Below are 24,182 nucleotides of genomic sequence, written 5' to 3' on the forward strand. Positions count from 1 at the left end.
GTGGATGTTTTGGGTTGAAATTCTGCAGCAGGACCATTGTCCACCCTCAACAATTCTCCCCTATTTCCAATAATAGTGACCCAATCCACCCTTAATATGAACATGAGAGAGTCTGCAGATGCTGGTACTCCAAAATAACACACACAAAATGCTGGAGGAACCCAGCGGGTCAGACAGCAGCTAAGGAAATGAATAAACAGTTGACATCTCAGGCCAGGACCCTTCTTTAGGACAGAAAAAGAAGGGGGAGACATCTGCCATTAACATTAGTCCCAATGCAGACTCACCTTCACTACTGAGCAGGTGAGAAGGGCTCTGGGGAAACTCACACGACGATGCATTGGGACCGGGTGGTGTGAACTGCAAGGTCCTGAAGGAGTGTGCTGAGCAGCAGTGTGGAGTTCTCCATCATATTTTCAATGTGAGTCTCTGACCTCTGGTCAGATCAGCCCTTGATACCCTGCAGTTTGCCTACCAGGAGCACATTGGAGTTGACGATGCTGTCATCTACCTGCTGAACAGAGCCTACTCCCATTTGGATAAGCAAGGCAGCACTAAGAGGGCTTTTTTTTTTTGATTTCTCAAGTGCCTTCAATACCATACAGCCCTCATTGCTGGAGGAAAAGCTCCATTCAATGGAGGTTGGCATTTCCGTTGTATCCTGGATAATGGGCTACCTCACTGGCAGACCACAGTTTGTGTGGCTTCAGAGCTGTGTGTCAGACATGGCTATAAGCAACACTGGGCCCCACAGGGGACTGTATTGGCTCCTGTCCTGTTTACCTTGTATACCTCGGACTTTAGATACAACACTGAGTCATGTCTGAAGACATGACTCAGCAATAACTGGGTATATGAAGGGAGAGTGAATACACAACCCTGGTGGAGGACTTTGTCAAATGGTGCAAGCTGAATCATCTGCAGCTCAACATCAGTAAGACAAAGGAGATGGTGATGGACTTTAGGAAGACTAAGCCTGCATTGCTCCCTGTTACTATTGATGGTGAGGATGTGAATGTGGTGAGGACCTACAAGTACCTGGAGATGCACCTGGATGACAGACTTGAGTAGAGCACCAACACAGAAGCTGAGGAGACTGAGGTCCTTTGCAAAATGCAGCCCTCTCCTTCACATGTTCTATCAGTCTGTGTCACCAGTACAATCTTCTTTGTGGTGGTGTACTGGGGCAATGGCATCAACGTGGGTGATACCAACAGGTTTAGTATACTGATTAGAAAAGTTCGCTCTGTTATAGGGGTCAAACTGGACACACTGAAGGCTGTTGTAGAACAAAGGACCCTGCAGAAAACCCTGGTAATTCTGGACAATGTTTCTGACCCTCTCCATGCCATCTTGGCACTTTTAGTAATATACTAAGACAACTGCGCTGCTCCAAAGAGCACTATATGAGGTCATTCTTACCCTCCGCCTTCAGGCTCTATAATGAGGGAACCTATAGCCAGGGAAGTGAAGATCCCCTCCTGTTGGACTGTTCGTGGTAACTTATTTTTTATCTTTTCTACTTCTCTTCTAATATTTATACTTGGCACTTGTAATGCTACTGTGACACTGTAATTTCCTTTGGGACCAGTAAAGTAAATATCTATCTAACTGGAGTCTTGTCATCTTCAGAAGTTTTGGGATGACTCTGCCATAGTTGGATGCATCAGCAAGGGAGATGAGGTTGAGTACAGGGCTACGGTAGGAAACTTTGTCACATGGTGTGAGCAGAATTATCTGCAGCTTAATGTGAAAAAGACTAAGCAGCTGGTGGTAGACCTGAGGAGAGCTGAGGTACCGGTGACCCCTGTTTCCATCCGGGGGGTCAGTGTGGACATGGTGGAGGATTACAAATACCTGGGGATACGAATTGACAATAAACTGGACAGGTCAAAGAACACTGAGGCTGTCTACAAGAAGGGTCAGTGTCATCTCTATTTCCTGAGGAGACTGAGGTCCTTTAACATCTGCCGGACGATGCTGAGGATGTTCTATGAGTCTGTGGTGGCCAGTGCTATCATATTTGCTGTTGTGTGCTGGGGCAGCAGGTTGAGGGTAGCAGACACCAACAGGATCAACAAACTCATTCGTAAGGCCAGTGATGTTGTGGGGATGAAACTGGACCCTCTCACGGTGGTGTCTGAAAAGAGGATGCTGTCCAAGTTGCATGCCATCTTGGTCAGTGTCTCCCATCCACTACATAATGTACTGGGTGGGCACAGGAGTACATTCAGCCAGAGACTCATTCCACCGAGATGCAGCACAGAGCGTCATAGGAAGTCATTCTTGCCTGTGGCCATCAAACATTACAACTCCTCCCTTGGAGGGTCAGACACCTTGAGCCAATAGGCTGGTCCTGGTCTTATTTCATAATTTACTGGCATAATTTACATGTTACTATTTAACTATTTATGGTTCTATTACTATTTATTATTTATGGTGCAACTGTAACAAAAACCAGTTTCCCCTGGGATCAATAAAATATGACTATAGGCACCTTGGTTGGCGTGAATGAGTTGGTCCAAAAGGGATGTTTGTTTTCTGTGAGCATTACATTACCATAATTGAACCCCCCCCCCCACCACCAGCAATATTCTGTGCTATTGACCAGAAATCCATCTGCTTCAGCCAGATAAATATTGTGACAACAGTACAGGTCTAAGATTGAGTGACTCACTCCCTAATATCCTGAAGGCAGACATTAAAATCTCTGAAGTACGTCAGGGACCTACTCATCACTTGCCTCGACCAGCAGTGTTTTAAAAACATCTGTGAGGCTATCCAGCCTTGCTAGTAATCTCCACAATCAGTTGATGAAGTCAGTAAAAGAGCAAGGTGAATAGATAATTGAGAAATAGAGGAAAGCTTATGACAGTGGAGCAGGGATGGAGGAGCAGTCTTGATCTTATTGGGATGTGATCCATACTTAAAGTCTATTTCGGTCCCTATTTCTTTTATTCCAACTGTTACTATTACCATAAAAGTGCTGCTGAACGTCTTAGGCTCTTAAATGTTTCTTCAAAACAACAACATTTTCTCTTTCATATCAATGAAAGAATTAAAGTGAATTCCTATTGAAAAACTGTGAAATAACTTTTTATTCATATTAAGATCTTCATTGAATATTGCCACAATAATTTGGGGGAGAGTCCTAACCCGCCCAAGCCCAACCCCCCTCCCATGACGTCACCGCAGAGCTGCGTTAATGAGGCATAACCAAAATTAAAAATCGCCCTGACAATCGTGCTTTGATGGACAGCCGAGCAAACCAATTAAACGACAGTCAGATGGACCGCTTAACTTCATTCGCCAGCAGTAGCAAATTAAAAGTCAAAGAAAAGTGGGCGGGGTTCATGTTATTGTCTCCACCCTCGTGAGCCGTAAAGTTTGGTTGAGCGGCGCCCCTGAAGTTGAGCGTTGGAGATTGGGTTGATGCTGACGCTGGGCGACGGGCTGCTTTGAGGATGAATGGAGGAGCTCTCCCTCAGTTCGACACCAAGGAGCACGTTTTAAAGTTGGGCGGCAGCTTTGACAAACAACCCAAGTGCGGCTTCCACACCATCCGGTGTAAGTGGTTTAGGAAGTGTGAGTGCCGGTGAATGGGGGGAGAAGGAGGCAAAGAGTGAGGATGGAATGGAATTACGAGGGAGAATGCAGGGGGACTGAGGAGCATGGAGCGGGGATTAAGAGGGAGAATGAGGTTAGTTGAGGGATTGACGAGGAGGATGGAAGTGGGTTTGGGGATAAGGTTGGAGACCAATAGAGGATGAGGATGATAGGCGGTTTAGGATGGAGAGGGCAAAGAGGAGGGGGATGGAGGAGGCTGGAGGCGGGATGGAGGAGGACGCTAGAGTGGGGATGGAAAAGGACAACGGACGGCAGATTGAGGAGGAGGGAAATGGATGGGGGATTGAGGAGGAAGGGTGTACTGTGGAGAGGATTGGAGGATGGAGGGGGATTGACAGGAGGTTGAGGATGGAGAGGGCAAAGGACGAGGGGAATGTTGGAGACGTTGAGGAGGACGGATGGGGCACTGAGGAGGAGGACGGATGGGGCACTGAGGAGGAGGACGGATGGGGTCTGAGGAGGAGGACGGATGGGGGTCTGTGGAGGAGGAGGGATGGATGGATGGGGGTCCGAGGAGGATGGACGGATGGGGGTCCGAGGAGGATGGACGGATGGGGGTCCGAGGAGGATGGACGGATGGGGGTCCGAGGAGGATGGACGGATGGGGGTCCGAGGAGGATGGACGGATGGGGGTCCGAGGAGGATGAACGGATGGGGGTCCGAGGAGGATGAACGGATGGGGGTCTGTGGAGGATGGACGGATGGGGGTCTGTGGAGGATGGACGGTTGGGGGTTTGAGGATGAGGATGGATGGGGATTGAGGATGAGGATGGATGGGGGTCTGAGGAGGATGATGGAGTCTAGGAGGAGGATAGAGCAGGGGTTGTGGAGGAGGATGGGGGATTGATGAGGAAGGGATGGAGAGGGAATGGAGGATGGAGGGGGCAATTCAGGAAGAAGGGGTAGAGAATGGGAGATGGATGGAGGGGAGATGGGTATTGAGGAGGCCAGAGGGGAGACAGAGGAGGAGGAGGTCGGAGGGGAGATGGAGGAGGAGGAGGATGGAGGGGAGACGGAGGAGGAGGATGGAGGGGAGAAGGAGGAGGAGGATGGAGGGGAGAAGGAGGATGGGGAGGGATCAGAGGGGAGACGGAGGAGGAGGAGAATGGAGGGGAGACGGAGGAGGTGGATGGAGGGGAGAAGGAGGAGGAGGACGACGGAAGGGAGACGGAGACTGAGGAGGAGAATGGAGAGACTGAAGTGGAGGTAAAGCAAGACAGATGAGAGGGAGGACGGAGGGGAGACGGTGGAGGAGGGGGATGGGTGGAGACATGGAGGAAGGGGATGGGGGGAGACGTAGACGGAGGAGGACGGAGGGGAGACAGATGGAGGAGGAGAATGGAGAGACTGAGGTGGAGGTAAAGCAGGACAGTTGAGGATGTGGACAAAGGGGAGACAGTGGGACGGGGAACGGAGGGGAGACGGAGGAGGGGGACAGAGGGGAGACGGTGGAGGAGGACAGAGGGGAGATGGAAATGGAGGAGGAGGATGACAGAAGGGAGACGGAGACTGAGGAGGAGAATGGAGAGACTGAAGTGGAGGTAAAGCAAGACAGATGAGAGGGAGGACGGAGGGGAGATGGTGGAGGAGGGGGACGGAGGGGAGATGGAAATGGAGGAGGAGGGGGATGGCGGTAGATGGAAATGGAGGAGGTGAGGGATGGAGGGGAGATGGAAATGGAGGAAATGAGGGATGGAGGGGAGATGGTGGAGGAGGAGGGCGGAGGGGAGACAGTGGAGGAGGGGGATGGAGGGGAAATGGAAATGGAGGAGGAGAGGGATGGAGGGGAGATGGTGGAGGAGGAGGATGGAGGGGAGACGGTGGAGGAGGGTGACGGAGGGGAGATGGAAATGGAGGAGGAGAGGGATGGAGGGGAGATGGTGGAGGAGGAGGACGGAGGGGAGACGGTGAAGGAGGGGGACGGAGGGGAGATGGAGGAGGGGGATGGAGGGGAGATAGAGGAGGAGGACGGAGGGGAGACGGTGGAGGAGGAGGATGGAGGGGAGACGGAGGAGGGGGACGGAGGCGAGACGATGGAGGAGGATGGAGGGGAGATGGAGGAGGAAGATGGAGGAGAGACGGAAATGGAGGAGGACGGATGCGGTCGGAGACTGTTGAGGACGGAGGGGCGATGCAGACGGTGGAGGAGGATGGAGGAGAGATGGAGACGGTGGAGGGGCGATGGAGACGGTGGAGGAGGACAGAGGTGGTGGGAGGCAGTGGTGGAGGACGGAGGGCGTTGGAGACGGAGGAGGAGGACAGAAGGAGATGGAGACGGTGGAGGAGGATGGAGGGGCAATGCAGACAGTGGAGGAGGACGGAGGGGAGATGGAGACGGTGGAGGAGGACGGAGGGTGGATGGAGATGGAGGAGGAGAAGGACAGAGGGTGGATAGAGACGGAGGAGGAGGACGGAGGGTGGATAAAGACGGAGGAGGAGGACGGAGGGGGTCGGAGACGGTGGAGGTGGATGGAAGGGGATGGAGATGGAGGAGGAGCACGGAGGGGGGTTGGAGACGGAGGAGCACGGAGGGGGTTTGGAGACGGAGGAGGATGGAGACGGTGGAGGAGGACGGACGGCGTTGGAGATGGAGGAGGAGGACAGAAGGAGATGGAGACGGTGGAGGAGGACGGAGATGGAGGGAGGGATGGAGACGGAGGAGGGGGATGGAGGGGTGATGGAGACGGTGGAGGGGGATGGAGACGGAGGAGGAGGACGGAGGGGAGATGGAGACGGTGGAGGACGACGGAGGGGGTCGGAGACGGAGGAGGAGGACGGAAGGGGATGGAGACGGAGGAGGAGGACGGAGGGGGGATGGAGACGGTGGAGGAGGACGGAGGGTGGATAAAGACGGAGGAGGAGGACAGAGGGGGTCGGAGATGGTGGAGGAGGACGGAAGGGGATGGAGACGGTGGAGGAGGACGGAGGGGGATGGAGACGGTGGAGGAGGACGGGGGGGGTCGGAGACTGTGGAGGACGGAGGGGGGTTGGAGACGGTGGAGGAGGATGGAGGGAGATGGAGACGGTGGAAGAGGACGGAGGGGGTCGGAGACGGTGGAGGAGGACGGAGGGGAGATGGAGACGGTGGAGGAGGACGGAGGGGATGGAGACAGTGGAGGAGGACGGAGGGGATGGAGACGGTGGAGGAGGATGGAGGGGGATGGAGACGGTGGAGGAGGACGGAGGGGATGGAGATGGTGGAGGAGGACGGAGGGGGATGGAGACGGTGGTGGCGGACGGAGGGGGTCAGAGACGGTGGAGGAGGACGGAGGGGAGATGGAGACGGTGGAGGAGGACAGAGGGGAGATGGAGACAGTGGAGGACGGAGGGTGATGGAGACGGAGGAGGATGACAGAGGTGGTTGGAGACGGAGGGGGAGACGGTGGAGGAGGACGGAGGGGAGATGGAGATAGTGGAGCAGGAGGGAGGGGAGATGGAGACAGTGGAGGAGGACGGAGGGGAGATGGTGGAGGAGGATGGAGGGGAGATGGAGACGGTGGAGGAGGACGGAGGGTGATGGAGACGGAGGAGGAGGACAGAGGTGGTTGGAGATGGGGGGATAGAGACGGAGGAGGAGGACAGAGGTGGTTGGAGACGGAGGGGGAGATGGTGGAGGAGGACGGAGGGGGGGATGGAGACGGTGGAATAGGACGGAGGGGGTCGGAGTCGGTGGAGGAGGACGGAGAGGGGAGATGGAGACGGTGGAGGAGGACGGAGGGGGTTGGAGACGGAGGAGGACGGTGGGGGTCGGAGACGGTGGAGGAGGACGGAGGGGGTCGGAGACGGTGGAGGAGAGTTGATGGATGGAGTTGGAGGAAGTGGAAGGTGTGGATGGAGATGGAGTAGGGACAGAGATGGAGGACAAGGAGGGAAGGGAGATCAAGGAGAAAGAGCATGGTGTGGAGATGAGGGTGTAGGAGGAATGGAAGGTAAAGATGCAGACACAGAACAGGGGAGATGGATGCGGAAATAACAGGTGAGTTGGAGATGGGGTAGGAAGGAGGGCAATGAAGTTTGAGGAGGAGGAAGGAGGGGAGTTGGAGATTGAGGAAGGCGATGGTAGGGAGGTGGAGGAGGAGGGAGATGGTGAGATGGAGATGTTTGAGGTGGAGGAAGGAGTAGAGATGGAGGAGGAGGTAGGAAGGGAGATGGAACTGGAGGAGGATGGTATGGTGGAGGGGCAGAATGGGAAAATCTTTCAAGCTACAGTGAAATACTTTGTTTTGTAGGCCTGCTTTTTTATCAGATCTGTGTATTGAGATCATACAGGGGATGGGTATGAGTGGATGAGAGTGATGGGGTGAAGTGATAGGGAGGGTAGGTGTGAATGCGGTTTTGGGGAGGTATGGATAGGAGTTGACAGTTGGTAGAGAACATGGGTAAGGGGAAATTTGGAAGGGCAGGAGAAGAATGTGTGTTGGATTTTGTCTGCGTTTGGGTGATTTGGTAAGTAAAGAAATATATATTTACTTGTTGCCTTTTATAGTCTCAGGCCCTTTCAGTTTTCCCAATGGTAATTGGTAACTTGGAATGTGTTCAGTTGAAATGCCAGTTTGCTCACTCCAAGTCCCTAAACCTGGTTGTAGCTTTCGTTTTAGTATTGTAAGTTGAAGAACGAATGTTGGCTACGGTAGTGGTTATAATTTTCATTCTGTATAAGCTTCATAAGATCCTTTGCATTCTCCTGAAAAGTAGATGTTTGGTAAGAAATGGCTGCGAAGAGTGAGGGTCTTGATGTGGGTTTCATCCTGGAATGTTGACTGTTTATTCCCTTTCATGGCTTCATGGATGCTACCTGACTTGCTGAGTTCCACCAGCATTTTATGTGTGTTGCTCAAGAATGGTGGAGGATGGAGTGGTGAAGAGGTTGGAGGGGTAATGAGAAGTGGATAGAAGGGTGTTGAGTGGTTGGGGGATGGAAGGGTGCTGAGGGTGTGAAGGATGAGGGGTTTTGAGGAGGAGGGGGTGGAGGATGGAAGGGAGATTGAGCAGGAGTAATGGGAGGATGAAGGGGAGATTGAGGAGATTACTGGTGTCTATAGAATCTCTGGCATTGGATAACTTTTGTTACTGTCCAATCTTTGGTATTGATCACTACATTAGCCAATGTTGGGACCCTGAACTCCAGATGTGTCGACTGACTGGCTGTCATGTCTCCTGTTGGCATGTACTCCCGATTTCTGGCCTTTGAGTGTGAGCGAATGCAGGGAAAGGAATCGATGGCAATGTGGGTAGAATTTTCAAAAAAGATAGGATTAGTGTAGCTTGGATTCAGTGGACTAAAGGGTCAACTTTTCTGTTTGTGACTAATTAACTGGAAATGCTTATCTCATTTAATGATTGTGCAGGAGGGGTCAGGGAAGATGATGGAGAATGTGTTACAGTAGGCAACCTGCTGATCGTGTGGTTGGTATCATTGTATAAGGTCAACTACACGGCTTTGATATTTAGTAATAAATAGAATCGGTTGGGTGAGGACCTTGGTTTCATTCTCAAAAGTGAGCTGGGTTTGTCCATCTGGAAGTTTCACACTATTCATCTTGGGGATTATTTGCATTTCACCAATTTTAGCTGAATGCCAGCAACTTTGTTTTCTATAATTTCAAATTAGCCTTCTGTTGATGATTTCGAAGGTGGGGAAATTAATATTGAGTTGCCTGTTTTGGGTGTAAGTTTTACATTTGCTGGCTCCGGGCACTCTTGGCAATTCATTTCCTTTATTTGCTTATTTTGTTGCTAACAAGTCCAGCATTTCCTAGCAATTACTAATTTGCCAAGCTATAGCCTTGAACCGTTATGGAAGTTCGTCCCATTGTGCTGTTGGGTCAAACTTAACCTAGTAATAATGAAGGAGTAGTGATTATATTTCCAAGCCTGGATATGAGTCTTCAGTTGATAGGAGGTGCATATTGGCGGTTGATGAAATTGCTGTACGGTGCCAATGATCACCGATTGGGTTTCAATTCTCTCAGCTATCTGTAAGGGTTTTGTATGCTCTCCCCACAACTTCATGGGTTTACTCTGGGTGCTCTGGTTTCCTCCCATATTCCAGGTAAGGTTAGTGGGTTGTGGGCAGGCTATTTTGGCGCTGGAAGCATGCTGGCAGTTATGGGATGCCCCCAGCACAACTTTGGGCTGTGTTGGTTGTTGACACAAGTGACTCATTTCACTTCATGTTTTGATGTACACCTGACAAATAAAGCTAATCTTTAAGAAGAAAAGTGCTGCATTTTTGAGATGACATAAACAATGGACTGTTTGCTTCAAAAGAGTGTTCAGAAACAGAGGGACTTGAAATACAAGGCCAAGATTATATTAAGATGTGATGCTTTCTGTTGTGCATCGATAACAATCATCATGGTAGTGTAGCGGTTAGCGTGGTGCTATTACAGATTGGGGCATTGGAGTTTGGAGGTCAGCTCTGGCGTCCTCTCGAACCAAGCTTGTTATAAAGGTGGCACAGTAACATCAGAATTGGTTTATTATCACTAACATATATTGTGAAATTTATTTTATATAATATCTCAAATTTAATAAGTAATGAAAAATAGAGAGGTTCGTTGGGTTCATTGTCCATTCAGAAATCTTTTGGTGTAAGGGTAGGAGCTGTTCCTGAAATGTTGAGTGTTTGATTTCAAATTCCTGTACCTCCTTTCTGATGGTAGTAACGCGAAGAGGGTAGGTCCTGGGTGGTGGGGGTCCTGAATGACGGATGCTGACTTTCTGAGGCATCGCCCTTTGAAGATGTTCTTGATCGTAGGGAGACTTGTGTCAGTGATGGAGTTGGCGTAGTTTACAACCCTGTTGCTTTTTCCAATCCTATGCAGTGGCCCCTCCCATAACAGATGGCAATTCAACCAGTTAGAATGATCTCCATGGTATATCTGTAGAAATTTGCTGGAGTCTTTGGTGACATAATAGATCTCTACAAACTCCTAATAGCTGCTGATGTGGTTCTTACTAATTGCATCAATATATTGGGCCCAGGATAGATCTTCACAGACGTTGACACCCAGGAACTTGAAGTTGCTCATTCTTTACAATGTAGCATAGCACAACCCAGTGACTCAGGTTCAAGTCTGTCACTGTAAGGTGTTTGTACCTTCCTCCTCAGAGTCCTGACATCCAGCAGAGAAACAGACTGCATGATCCATTGATTCAGTGCCAACCAGTATTCACTCATACTAACCCTACTCTAATCCCAGTTTGTACCTCCCCCCCCCCACCACCCCATACTCCCTTTCACTTCTTCCAGATTCTGCCAATTTCCAGTCCACAGTTAGCCGACAACTCACACATCGTTAGACCATGGGAGGAAACGCAGGGAGAACGTGCAGACTCCTCACAGAGAACTTTGAGGTCAGATTGAACTCGGATTGCTGGGTCTGGGTCTGGGAATGGGAATCAGGCCACCAATCAGGAAAAGCTCAGACTTAGCTATGTACAAGAGTCTGAGATCCCACACCACCAGATTCAGGAACATTTATTACCTTATAGCCATCAGGCACCTGAATCATTGAAGATAACTTCACTCACCTCAGTGCTTACAGTGGTGCTAGAAAGTTTGTGAATCTTGTAGAATTTTCTCTATTTCTGCATAAATATGACCCAAAATGTGATCAGATCTTCATGTAAGTCCTAAAACTAGATGAGAACCCAATTAAATAAATAACACAAAAAGCATTACACTTGTTAATTTATTTACTGAGAAAAATGATCCAGTAGTACATGTACATGTGAGAAATAAATATAATTGAGGTGGGATAATGAGAGGCTGATGTGTTACAGGTTTTCTATCTGCATTTACTCTTTTTGTAAACCTTCATCCTAAGGACTGAAGAGTCCAGGCACCTTCACTGAGTTTGACCAACTTTGGTATTTAGGTGCTGTGTCACATTTGGGTTCCTCAAAGGTGCATGGTTTTGTTTCTCAACAGGCAGTCAATGGTGTCCACCACAGAGCCACTTAATACGCAACACTGTAGTTTGACAGGATCTTTTGTCATTATGTAATGGCTCCAGTTCTTTGTTTCAGATGATTTCAAGCCAGCATCCATTGACACAACATGTGAAGGAGACCTTGAAGTGGGCAAAGGGGAACAAATCACGATCACCTTGCCAAACATAGAGGTAAGAACTTGAACAAATGTAGACGACTAGATGGCTAAGTTTCTTGAGATGGCTGCAAATATGAGCATGGAACTTGATACACTTCCATTTGGAATTCAGACAGTACATAGGATGGACAATGGATAAATGGCTAGTGTAGGTACATTACAGGATACAAAGGAAAGATTTCCTCTGACTGCATTTGGCAAACAACTTTGATTTCATTTTAAAGCATAGGACATTACAGCACAGTACAGGACCTTCGGCCCATGAAGTTGCACTGACCTGTTAACCCTCTCTTCCCCCACCTCCATTTTTCTATTATCCATGTGCTAATATAAACATTTCTTAAATGTCCCTAATGTATCTGCCTCCACCACCACCAGGGCATTCCATGCACCTACCACTCTCTGATTATGTATGTATGTATAAATAAATACATACTTACATACATACATACCCCTGACATTCTCCCTATAATTATCCTCCTTATTTTCAAAACCCTTGTGAACCTCCTGGAAAAGGACTTGCACTTATTGAATATCTTGAACATCCCACCAGTGTGTCTCAAAATACTGTTGTGGTCACTTTTGCAGTGTAGAAAACATAGCAGTCAATTTGTGCGGTCAATTTCTTATGGGTGTCAATAATTTTAAAAATGTTTTAATAATGTTGAGAGAGACTAGGAATTGATTTCCCTGCCCTTCACAGTAACTGTTTTGACATTTAACAGTGAGAGCAGACAGAGCCTGATGTGAAAATAATAATATAAAAGAGGATGCCAAAAGTTTTCAGATATTTAAAAAGAAGAGTACAAGAGGCAAGAATGATATTGGACTGCTGGGAAATGACGGGGCAGAAGTGAGTGTAGCAGTGATTACTAAGGAGAACCTGCTTGAGAAGCTGAAAGGTTTACACCCCAGGTTTCTGAAAGAGGAAGCTGAAGAGATTGTGGAGGCATTAGACCTTTCAAGAATCACTAGATTCCATAATGGTTCTGGAGGATGGGAAAATTGCAAATGTCACTGCACTCTTTAAGAAAGGAGGGAGGCAGAACAAAGGAAATTATAGGCCAGTTAGCCTGACTTCAGTGGTTGGAAGATGTTGGAGTCCATTATTAAGGATGAGGTTTTGAGATGCTTGGCACATGCTAAAATAGGCAAGATTTCTTGCCTGACAAATTTGTTGGAATTGTTTGAGGAAATAAAAAGCAGGATAGACAAAGGAGAGTCAGTGGATGTTGTTTACTTGGATTTTCAGAAGGCCTTTGAGAAGTTGCTGCACATGAAGCTACTCAAAGTAAGAGCCCATGGTATTACAGGAAAAATATTAGCATTGATAGCAGATTGGCTGACTGGCAGGAGGCAAAGAGTGGAAATAAAGAGAATAAAGATTCTGATCTGATTTTCTGGTTGGCTGCCGGTGACTAGTGGTGCTTTGAAAGGTTTGGTGTTGGGACCACATCTTTTCACGTATTATGTCAATGATTTGGATGATGGAATTGGTGGCTTTGTGGCCAAATTTGTGGATGATACAGCAATTCTAGGTGGAGGGGCAGATGGTGTTGAGGAAGCAGGGAGTCTGCAGAAAGACTTAGATTGGGAGAATGGGCAAAGAAGTGAAAGATGGAATATAGTGTGGGAAAGTGTATTGTGCACTTTGATAGAAAGAATAAAGGCATAAATTATTTTCTAACTGGGGAGAAAATTCAAAAATCAGAGGTGCAAAATGACTTAGGAGATCTCTTGCAAGATTTCCTAAAGGTTAACTTGCAGAGTGAGTTGGTGGTAAGGAAGGCAAATGCAATGTGTGTGTAAATATGTATAATATACACACACACACACACACACACACACACACACACACACACACACACACACACACAGTACAATAGGGTCGTTTAAGAGGCTCCTGGATAGGTACATGGAGCTTAGAAAAATAGAGGGCAACGGGTAACCTGAGGTAATTTCTAAAGTAAGTACATGTTTGGCACAGCATTGTGGGCTGAAGGACCTGTATTGTGCTGTAGGTTTTCTATGTTTCTATATATTTAAAGTGGAGGTTGATAGTTTCTTGATTAGTCCAGGCATCAGAGGTCTACAGGGTGAAGGTAGGAGAATGAGGTATGAGAGAGATAATAAATCAGCCATGATGGGATGGCAGAGCAGATGCGATGGGCTGAATAGCCCAGTTCTGTTCCTGTGACTTATGGTCTTATGGCAAAACAGCATCTCTAACAGTGTAACACTCCTACAGGGATGCACTGAAATGATCTTTATGAAAGAGTTTGCGGAGGTTTACTTGAATCTGGAATCTTGTGACCAATCTGAGAGTTTATATAGTGAGTTACAGCTAATTCGTGGCTTTCCAGGATGCTACAATAATTAGCCCATCATATCTGTCTATGGTCTTTCTGTTATCAGCTTAATCTTGCTGCTGTATTTTTTCCTGATAGCCTTGGAATTAATTTTTTCCTTTAAGGGTACAGTTTGCAGCAGAAAACAAGCTGTTGGAGGGACTCTGGTCAGGTAGCAACTGCAGAGCAGAAGAATGGTTGACGTTTTGAATTGAGTCCCTGCATCAGAGTCTTGACCTGAAGCACTAGCCTTCACAGATGCTACCTGACCCGCTGAGTTCCTCCAGCAGTTTGTTTATTTCACGGTCCAGGTTAAGGCATCAACAGTCTCTTGTGTCTCCAAGTATATAGATCAAATCCTTTTTAGTAAAGCCACCGCTGAAACTGCAGAGAGTCATGGACACAACTCAGTGTATTTGGAAACGAGCCTTCCCTCTATGGACTCTGTCTATACTTCACGCTGCCTTATAAAGCAGCCAGCATTATCAAAGTCCCCTCACTGAAAATTTTCTCCTCTCCCCTCTCCCATCAGGCAGAAGATACAAAAGTCTGAAAGCACTTACCACCAGGCTCAAGGATAGCTTCTAACCCACTGTTATCAGACTCGTGAGCAGACCTCTTGTATGATAAGATGAGCTCTTGACCTCACAATCTACCTTATTATGATCTAGTATTTTGTTGTTTACCTGCACAGCACTTTTTGTGTTACCTTTTACACCTTATTGTACATTGTTATTGTTTTACCTTATTATACTTCAATGCACTGTGTAATGATTTGATCTTATGAACAGAGTGCAAGACCAGCTTTTGACATTCCTCAGTACCTGTGACCATGAAACCAAAACCCTTTTAAGCAGTGCTGTCCAGGCCATAATGCATATCAACACTGGCCTTAATTTCCTTTGCTTTTCAAACCAGAATTTCTGATTTTTTTGTTTGGACAGGGATCAACACCACCCATGTCAGTATTTAAGGGCTCAAAGAGACCATACCTCAAAGAGTGTATTCTCATTGTAAATCACGACACTGGGGAATATCGGCTTGAAAAGCTCAGCAGCAACATCACAGTGAAGAAAACCAGGTGGGTAATCCATGCCGACTGTGTTACTGTGATGAGGGCAATGTGCACTGCATTGTATTGCACACCGCTTTGGTACATCAGTGGACAGCACAGTGGCGTAGCGGTTCGCGCAATCACTTTACAGCAGTAACGATCTCTGACTGAGATTTGGTCCCTGCTGCCGGTAAGGAAGTTTGTATGTTGTCATCATTACCCTGTGGATTTCCTTCGGGTGCTCTGATTTTCTCCCATATTTCAGAATGGAGGGGCTGAACAGCATAATTCTGCTCCTGTCGTATAGTCTTAGTGAATTGTAGGCGTGGTATGTTGGTGCTTGAAGCATGGCGAATCTTGTGGGCTACCTCCAGCTCATTGTAAACAACGACACATTTCACTATATGTTTCAATGTACATGTGACAAATAAATCTTTAAAATCTGAAGTGTGTACTACAAACCCCTATGGTACTACAGGCGCTGCTGAGCCTTCCCTGCTATCAAGGAGGTGTTGGTGGTCCAAGAGGACTCTTCTGTGATGTTCACTCCCAAGAACTTAAAACTGGAGACCCTTTCCACTACTACACCACTTGTGAGTAGTGGAACTTGTTCATACCTTCTTGATTTCCAGAAACCAATAATTATTTCTTTGTTCTGATGTTGAGTGAAAGGTTATGGTTATTACAACATTCAGCCAGTTTCTGCACCTCCTCTCTGGATGCTGTTCTGTTGTTATGTGTAATTATCCAGTCATTGTGGATAATTCTGCAGATTTGAGGATGGAGTTGGATGAGTAAGAGTGAAAATGAGTAGGGTCGGGGAGATTGATGTGCTCCTGCCTAGTCTGACTGTCTGGGTGTGATCAGTAAGAAAGTCCAGAATCCAGTTGCAAATTGGTGTGTTGAGTCTCAGACTGTGTAGTTTAATGGTTAACTTGTGGGGAGTATGGTGTTGAAGGCAGAACTGTAGTCAATTAAAAAGCATTCTGGTGTAGGAGTCCCTTATGCTCCAGGTGTCCAGTAGAATGTGGAGACCGAAGGAGATGGCATCTTCGGTCGATCTGTTGGCCTTGTAGAGTAGCAGGGATGGCGATGTTAATGAGGGACATAACCAGTCTCTCCTGGCACGGCGGCCATGGTGGTGAATACAGCTGGTCTGTGGTCGCTGAGGCATGTTACCGATGACTGACTGTTTTGGGATTGGTACAATGGTTTTGAAACATGCAGGAACCACAGCAAGGGTGAGGGAGAGATTATAGATCCTCTGCGTGATGATCAGCTCTGTCCCTGGCACAGCACCCATGTGCACTGTTGGGCAATTTGGGCAATTGGTGACCTTTTTTAGTTGTCACAAAGTGATAGGTTTGGAAAAGGAGATGGTCCTGTGAGGTTAGGTCATTTGAGGCTGATCAAAGAGTTGGAGATACCTTGGTCGTTATGGATAAGCCAAGGAGACTGTTTCTGTGGTAAATAACTCTGAGAGGCTGGAACAGGAGATGCTGTTTACTTTTTACTAAGCTCCATGTACCTATCTAAAAGTCTCTTAAAAGACCCTATTGCATCCGCCTCCACCACTGTTGCCAGCAGCCCATTCCACGCACTCTGAGTAAAAAATCTTACCCCTGACATCTCCTCTGTACCTACTCCCCAGCACCTTAAACCTGTGTCCTCTTGTGGCAACCATTTCAGCCCTGGGAAAAAGCCTCTGACTATCTACACGATCAACGCCTCTCATCATTTTATACACCTCTGTCAGGTCACCTCTCATCCTTTGTCTCTCCAAGGTGAAAAGGCCGGGTTCACTCAACCTGTTCTCATAAGGCATGCTCCTCAATCCAGGCAACATCCTTGTAAATCTCCTCTGCACCCTTTCTATGGCTTCCACATCCTTCCTGTAGTGAGGCGACCAGAACTGAGCATAGTACTCCAAGTGGGGTCTGACCAGGGTCCTATATAACTGTAACATTGCCTCTCGACTCCTAAATTCAATTCCAATTCAGTTGATGAAGGCCAATACACTATATGCCTTCTTAACCAGAGAGTCAACCTGTGCAGCTGCTTTGAGTGTCCTATGGACTCGGACCCCAAGATCCCTCTGATCCTCCAGACTGCCAAGAGTCTTACCGTTAATACTATATTCGGCCATCATATTTGACCTACAAAAATGAACCACTTCACGCTTATCTGGGTTGAACTCCATCTGCCACTTCTCAGCCAGGTTTTGCATCCTATCAGTGTCCCGCTGTAACCTCTGACAGCCCTCCACACTGTTGACAGCCCTCCACACTATTCACAACACCTCCAACCTTTCAAGTACTTCTTCAAGCAGTGTAGCTTTCTGTGTCCATGTGTTCATTTTGTCTTGTATCCTTACTTCATCTTCTTGGTGCAGTTCAGGTAATGGACGAGAACATCTGTCAAAGTATATTTTCTGCTTTGCTTTGTGTTCATCTTTCCATCTTTTCACTTGTTCACCTCCCTCTGTTCTCGGAAGGCTCTCATCTATTGGCAGATTGGATCTCAAATGGCGTCCCATCAAGAGCTGAGCAGGTGAAAATCCACATTCAAGTGGAGTACTGCGATAGGCTATAACAAAGCTTTATAAAAATCACCTCCACTATCTTTTGCTTTGTGCATCAGTTTCTTGATAATTCCCTACCGACTTCTCAACTAACCCATTGGACTGAGGGAAAAATGGACTAGATGTTGATTGAACAAAGCCCCATTCATGAGCAAAATGTCTCATGCATTCACCAGTGAATTGTGGACCATTGTCTGTGAAAACTTCATCAGGTACACCATGTCTGGAAAAAACTGATTTCATGCATGTAATTGCAATCTCTGCTGTTGTTCTGCTCAGACCACACACTTCAGGATACAATGAGTAGTAATCTGTTATTAATAGATAATCTTTGTTGTCAGTTACAAAAAGATCAATGCCTACCCTCTGATAAGGTCTCGGAGGACTAGGATGTGGATGCAGTGGCTCCTTAGGGTTGCTAGGTTGGTATTTAAGGCATATTTGACAAGAAGACACCAATTCTGCAATTTCTTGATTCATCCTGGGCCAAAACATCACTTCCCGCTCCCTTCTCTTACATTTTTTAATACCTAAGTGGTCTTCATGAATTTTCCCAAGCATTTCTTTTTGGAGACTTTTAGGAATCACAATTCTGCTACCTTTGTACAATATCCCATCACAACAGAAAGTTCTGATCTGTGGTTCCAATATCCTTGTACTTCTAAGGTACCATCATGCTTATTATCTGGCCCTCCGTCCATCACCACTTGTATAACCTGACTGAGAATTTTGTCCTTCTCTGTCTCAAGATGCAGCAATTCCAACTTTTCAGCAGAAACAGGTACAGTCTCTGTGATCATATCAACAAATGCATGAACATCAACAGTGTCCCTACGGCTGTCTTTTGTTGTTGGATCCACAGCTGTGGAAAGTGTGTCAGCCGTGTACATGAATTTTCCAGGTGTGTATGACACATTCAATACATATCTTTGCAATTTGATCATCATTTGCTGAATTCGCAAAGGACAGTCACTTAAAGGTTTGTGAAACAGTGCAAACAGAGGCTTATGATCAGTTTCAACATCAATAGATTGCCCTGACACAAACTGATGAAATCTCTCATAAGCAAACATAATGCTGAGCAATTCCTTTTCAGTGTGGGCATACCTTGTTTCTGGATCAGATAATGACCCAGATGCCTATGCCATGGTGGCCATTCCTTATCATGTTTCTGGAGTAATACTGCCCCTAAGCCTGCTTGAGATGCATCATATGAGATTTTGATGGGTCTGTCAGCATCATAAAATTTCAAGACAGGTTCTTTAGTGAGTGCTTTCTTGAGATTTTGCCATGCCTTCTTCTGTTCATGATTCCAGCTTCATTCGATGTTCTTTTCTGTTAGCTGCCTCAATGGAGCAAGCTTTCCGAAAGATTGGGTATGGATTTTTCCATGTAGTTGACCATTCCCATGAACCTTTGAACATCCTTTTTACATTGCGGTCTTGGCACGTTCTCAATAGCAGAAACCTTCAATGGATCAGGACGCACACCCTGATTGCTGATGATATCACCCACAAAGGTAAGTTCAGACACTCCTAGCTGACATTTGTCTTTACTCAACTTCAGCTTTGCCTTGCGTGTTGCCTCAAAGACTTGTCCTCAATGTGCTCATATAACATGTGAATGGTTTTACGGTACACTTCAGCAGCTGATGCAATTCCAAATGGAAGCCGAAGAAAACAGTATCTGGCAAAAGGAGTGTTAAAGGTACACAACTTTGAACTCGGTTCATCTAGTTTAAGTTACCAGAATCCAGGGGATACATCTAATTTACTAAAGTACTTTGCATTAGCAAACTGTGACATAATTTCTTCACGAGTAGGCAATTTGAAATGCTCTCTTTTAATGGCTCGATTCAAGTCTCTTGGATCTAAGCAAATCCTTAGTTTTCCATTTTACTTATCAACGATGACAAGCGAATTGACCCATTCAACAGGTTCATCAATTTTTTGTTTTGTGACTCTTGCCGTTCCATTCTGTCAAGCTCTATTTTCAGTTGATGACATAATGCAAAAGGCACTTTTCTATATGGATGCACTACAGGTTGCACTGTGTTGTCAGTTTTAATCGTGTGCTCTTCTGGAAGACAACCAAGCCCTTGAACAAGTCCTCATACTCTTTCATCAAGTCACTATATTCTGACGCTGTGTCACTGTCCAGGACTAATCTCTTTTCACCAAATTCAGTCTCTCACAGGCAGATAAACCCAGAATTGACTGTACATTCCTTGGCACCACCACAAATGAAAGCGTGTGCACAATATTCTTGTGTGATACTTTTGCCACACATGTTCCTTTAACTGGAATGTCTGCACCTGAATACCCAGTCACTTTTATATTTGTCTCATGTAACTTTGGTCTTAGCTTTAATGCATTAAACTCAGATTCTGCAAGAACATTTACTTGTGCTCCAGTATCAAGTTTAAACAGAATATTGTTTTGATTCACTTGCAATAGAATAGTCCAGTCATTCTTACTTTGTTTTCACAAAGCACATCTATATAAAACTCCTCAAGTTCATTTTCGAGCACTGCATTTACTTGTTTTATTTTCTTTCTACTTCTGCAACAGCGTGAAAAATGATTACTCTTACCACAGTCGTTGCACATTTTCCTATACGCTAGACACTGGTTTGGCTGATGCTGCCACCCTCAGCAATCACATAGCTTTTTTTTCTCTCGTATGACGTCTTGCTCTCTGTCGTTTTTGTTGTCGTTTTATTATTTTTTCTAATATGCTTGTGCTTCCTCACAGCATCTATGTTGCAGTTCTGAATGAAAAGTTCTTTAGCCTGTGACGTCACAGTTTCTGAAGCTTTGCAGAGCATAAAGCTTTTTCCAAGTCTAAGTCTTGTTCTCTTAACAGTCTTTCTCTCCGACCTTTATCCAGAATGCCACAAACAATTCTGTCTTTAATGAGAGAGTCTGTCAGTTGTCCAAACTCGCATGTTTTACTCCAGTGTCTCAACTCAGTAACATATTGATTAGTAGTTTCACCAGCTCTCTGCGTACATGTAGAAAACCTATGCTACTTGTATATCACATTTCGCTTCGATACACAAAATGCTTATTTGTATATCGATTTTAACTTTAAATTATCTCCATTTTCAAAAATAAAATGATTATATACCTCAATTGCGTCATCACCTATTACGTGGAATAGAAGTGCAGCTTTCGTTTTTTCTGGTTTTCGATCCGCATTGATCGCCGATAAATACAATTCAAAATGTTGCTTAAATTTTCTCCAGTTCTCAGCTACGTCAATTGAAGTGTCGGATGGAGGCTGTAAAACTTCCATTTGTAAAACTGTTAGCAACACCAAAACAGTTCAAACTCTTTGTTTTTTCAGAAAATTATGTTTGATTTTCCCATGTTAGGAAACATATTATTCTTCCGGACCAACTTCTGACATCATGTGGTGTTTTTTATATTCATACGTACCGTGGGTTACTAATAAAGAACCATCTTCTGGAAGAAATAGAACTTTTATTTAACTTCAACCACAACGTTTTTACAATACCTTGTTTCTTGATCTTTCTATCATTCCTGCGCATGCTTAGAACTCTCTCCAATCACGTTCTTACATGTCATATCAGCACAGTTGTCATGGACCGTTCAGAAATCTGATCGTAGAAGGAAAGCTGTTTCTAAAGTGTTGAGTGTGGGTCTTCAGGCTCCTGTACCTCATCCCTGATGCTAGCGATGAGGAGAGGCCACATCCTAGGTGATGAGGGTCCTTAGTGAAGGACACCGCCATCTTGTGGTACCACCTTCTGAAGATATCCTTCAGGGTTGTGCCCTTGTTGCAGCTCACTGAATCTGCAACGCTCTGCAGCCTCTTCTGATTCTGTGTATCGGCACCTCCATACCAGCCAGTCAAAATGCTGTCCACTGTACATCTGTAGAAAGTTGCTGGAGTCTTTGACATACCAAATCTCTGCCTTTAGATTCAGATTCATTGATTTATCACACCTACATTGAAACGTACTGTGAACATACAGAAAATGCATCGTTTAAACATTCAACACAACCTAAGGATATGCCGCAGGGCAGTCTGCAAGTGTCACTGGCACTAGCAAAGCATGCCGATAGTGTTCAACAGGATAGCAGCAACAAAACAGCTGCAAAACAAGCCCTTCACCTTCCTCTCACCCAGCCACACAATCGGTCAGTCCTCCAACCCCAGCACATGGATGGAAGAAAACAGAAGGTCTGTGCAGGAGGGAAGATCAATTTTAGTGTAGATTGAAAGATTGGCACATTGTGGGCTGAAGGACCTGGACTCTGCTGGACTGTTCCGTGTGTATTGAACTCGCTTTCCAAGACTCCAGAAATGAGTGTCCTTGCCACCTTCACCAGTAAATGCAATGAATAGAAAGTTTTTATGAAATTTTCTTGATCTCCTCAACTACTTTTTAACATTTCAACCCACACTTTAAGGTGGGTGTTAAATTTAAACCTTAGTAACTTCCTAACAAATTTCTACCAATCTTGTTGAAATTTTCAATTGACCCTCAACCATTATCATTTTTTTGGAAATAAGTACTCAGGATTTCCACATACCTTATATGGAGAAGTAGGAGGTGATGTCTCACTCCCACATATCATGCATGATTTTATACTGAATGAAAAAGCCTGCAAAAGGTAGTGGATAAAGCTCAGTACATCACAGGAAAAGTCCTTACCACCATTGAGCACATCTTCAAGGAGTGCTGTTGCAGGAAGATGTCATCAGGGACCTCTAGCATCCAGGTCATTCTTTCTTCTCGCTGCTGCCATCGGGAGAGAGGTACAGGAGCCTTAGGCTCAGGAACATGCCACCAGGTTCAGGAGCAGTTATTATCCCATCAGGCTTCTGAACCAGAAATGGATAACTTCATTTCTCTGAACTGATTCCACAACCTATGAGCTCCCTTCTAAGGGCTCTACAACTCGTGTTCTCAATTTTTATTAATTTTTTTATTATTTTGTTTTTCTTTTTGTATTTGCACTTTTTGTTTACTTCTGCCCATTGACTGTTACTCTGTCTTTGTGTGCAGTCTTTCATTGATTCTATTGTTTATTTGTATTTACTGTGAATGCCAGCAAAAATCTCAGGGTATGGTGACATGTATGTACTTTAATAATATATTTACTTTGAACAATGAATATGTTTCATGAAGCTGTGACCTCAAACACAAAGCAGGACAAAGGCAGCCAGTATATGAAATCCACTACTAGCACCATTATCAGGTCATATAACCATATAACAATTACAGCATGGAAACAGGCCATCTCGGCCCTTCTAGTCTGTGCTGAACTCTTACTTTCACCTAGTCCCACCGACCTGCACTCAGCCCATAACCCTCCATTCCTTTCCTGTCCATATAACTATCCAATTTAACTTTAAACAACAACATCGAACCTGCCTCAACCACTTCTGCTGGAAGCTTGTTCCACACAGCTACCACTCTCTGAGTAAAGAAGTTCCCCCTCATGTTACCCCTAAACTTTTGTACTTTAACTCTCAATTCATGTCCTCTTGTTTGAGTTTCCTCCACTCTCAATGGAAAAAGCCTATCCACGTCAACTCTATCTATCCCCCTCATAATTTTAAATACCTCTATCAAATCCCCCCTCAACCTTCTACGCTCCAAAGAATAAAGACCTAACTTGTTCAACCTTTCTCTGTAACTTAGGAGATGAAACCCAGGCAACATTTTAGTAAACCTCCTCTGTACTCTCTCAATTTTATTGACATCTTTCCTATAATTCGGTGACCAGAACTGTACACAATACTCCAAATTTGACCTCACCAGTGCCTTATACAATTTCAACATTACATCCCAACTCCTATACTCAATGCTCTGATTAATAATGGCCAGCATACCAAAAGCTTTCTTCACCCTATCCACATGAGATTCCACCTTCAGGGAACTATGCACCATTATTCCTCGATCCCTCTGTTCTACAGCATTCTTCAATGCCCTACCATTTACCATGCATGTCCTATTTTGATTAGTCCTACCAAAATGTAGCACCTCATATTTTTCAGCATTAAACTCCATCTGCCATTTTTCAGCCCACTCTTCTAACTGGCCTAAATCTCTCTGCAAGCTTTGAAAACCTACTTCATTATCCACAACGCCACCCATCTTAGTATCATCTGCATACTTACCCATCCAATTTACCACCCCATCATCCAGATCATTAATATTTAGATTTAGATTATGAAGACATGCAGTCCTCTTTTATTGTCATTTCGTAATGCATGCATTAAGAAATGATACAATATTTCCTCCGGTGTGGTATCACAAAACACAGGACAGACCAAGACTGAAAAAACTAACAAAACCACATAATTATAACATATAGTTACAACAGTGCAACAATACCTTAGCTTGATGAAGAAGTCCATGAGCACAGTAAAAAGTTCAAAGTCTCTCAAATGTCCCACATCTCACGCAGATGGGAGAAGG

The 24,182-nt window shown here is 45.7% G+C and overlaps 1 protein-coding gene across 2 annotated transcripts in view; it reads left to right on the forward strand.

Moving 5' to 3' along the window:
* The first annotated feature begins 3,402 nt into the window (after positions 1-3,402).
* Positions 3,403-24,182, forward strand: part of eaf2 (ELL associated factor 2) — a 74,907-nt gene continuing 54,127 nt past the window's right edge. For both annotated transcript variants that reach the window (XM_072260957.1, XM_072260958.1), the window contains exons 1-3: positions 3,403-3,567; positions 11,662-11,756; positions 15,036-15,172. In XM_072260957.1, coding sequence (XP_072117058.1) covers positions 3,465-3,567; positions 11,662-11,756; positions 15,036-15,172 — 335 coding nt within the window. In that variant the 5' untranslated portion in view covers positions 3,403-3,464. The remainder of the gene's footprint in view (positions 3,568-11,661; positions 11,757-15,035; positions 15,173-24,182) is intronic.

The sequence above is a fragment of the Mobula birostris genome, chromosome 6 (genome assembly GCF_030028105.1).
Source record: "Mobula birostris isolate sMobBir1 chromosome 6, sMobBir1.hap1, whole genome shotgun sequence".
NCBI classification, from domain to species: Eukaryota; Metazoa; Chordata; class Chondrichthyes; order Myliobatiformes; family Myliobatidae; genus Mobula; species Mobula birostris.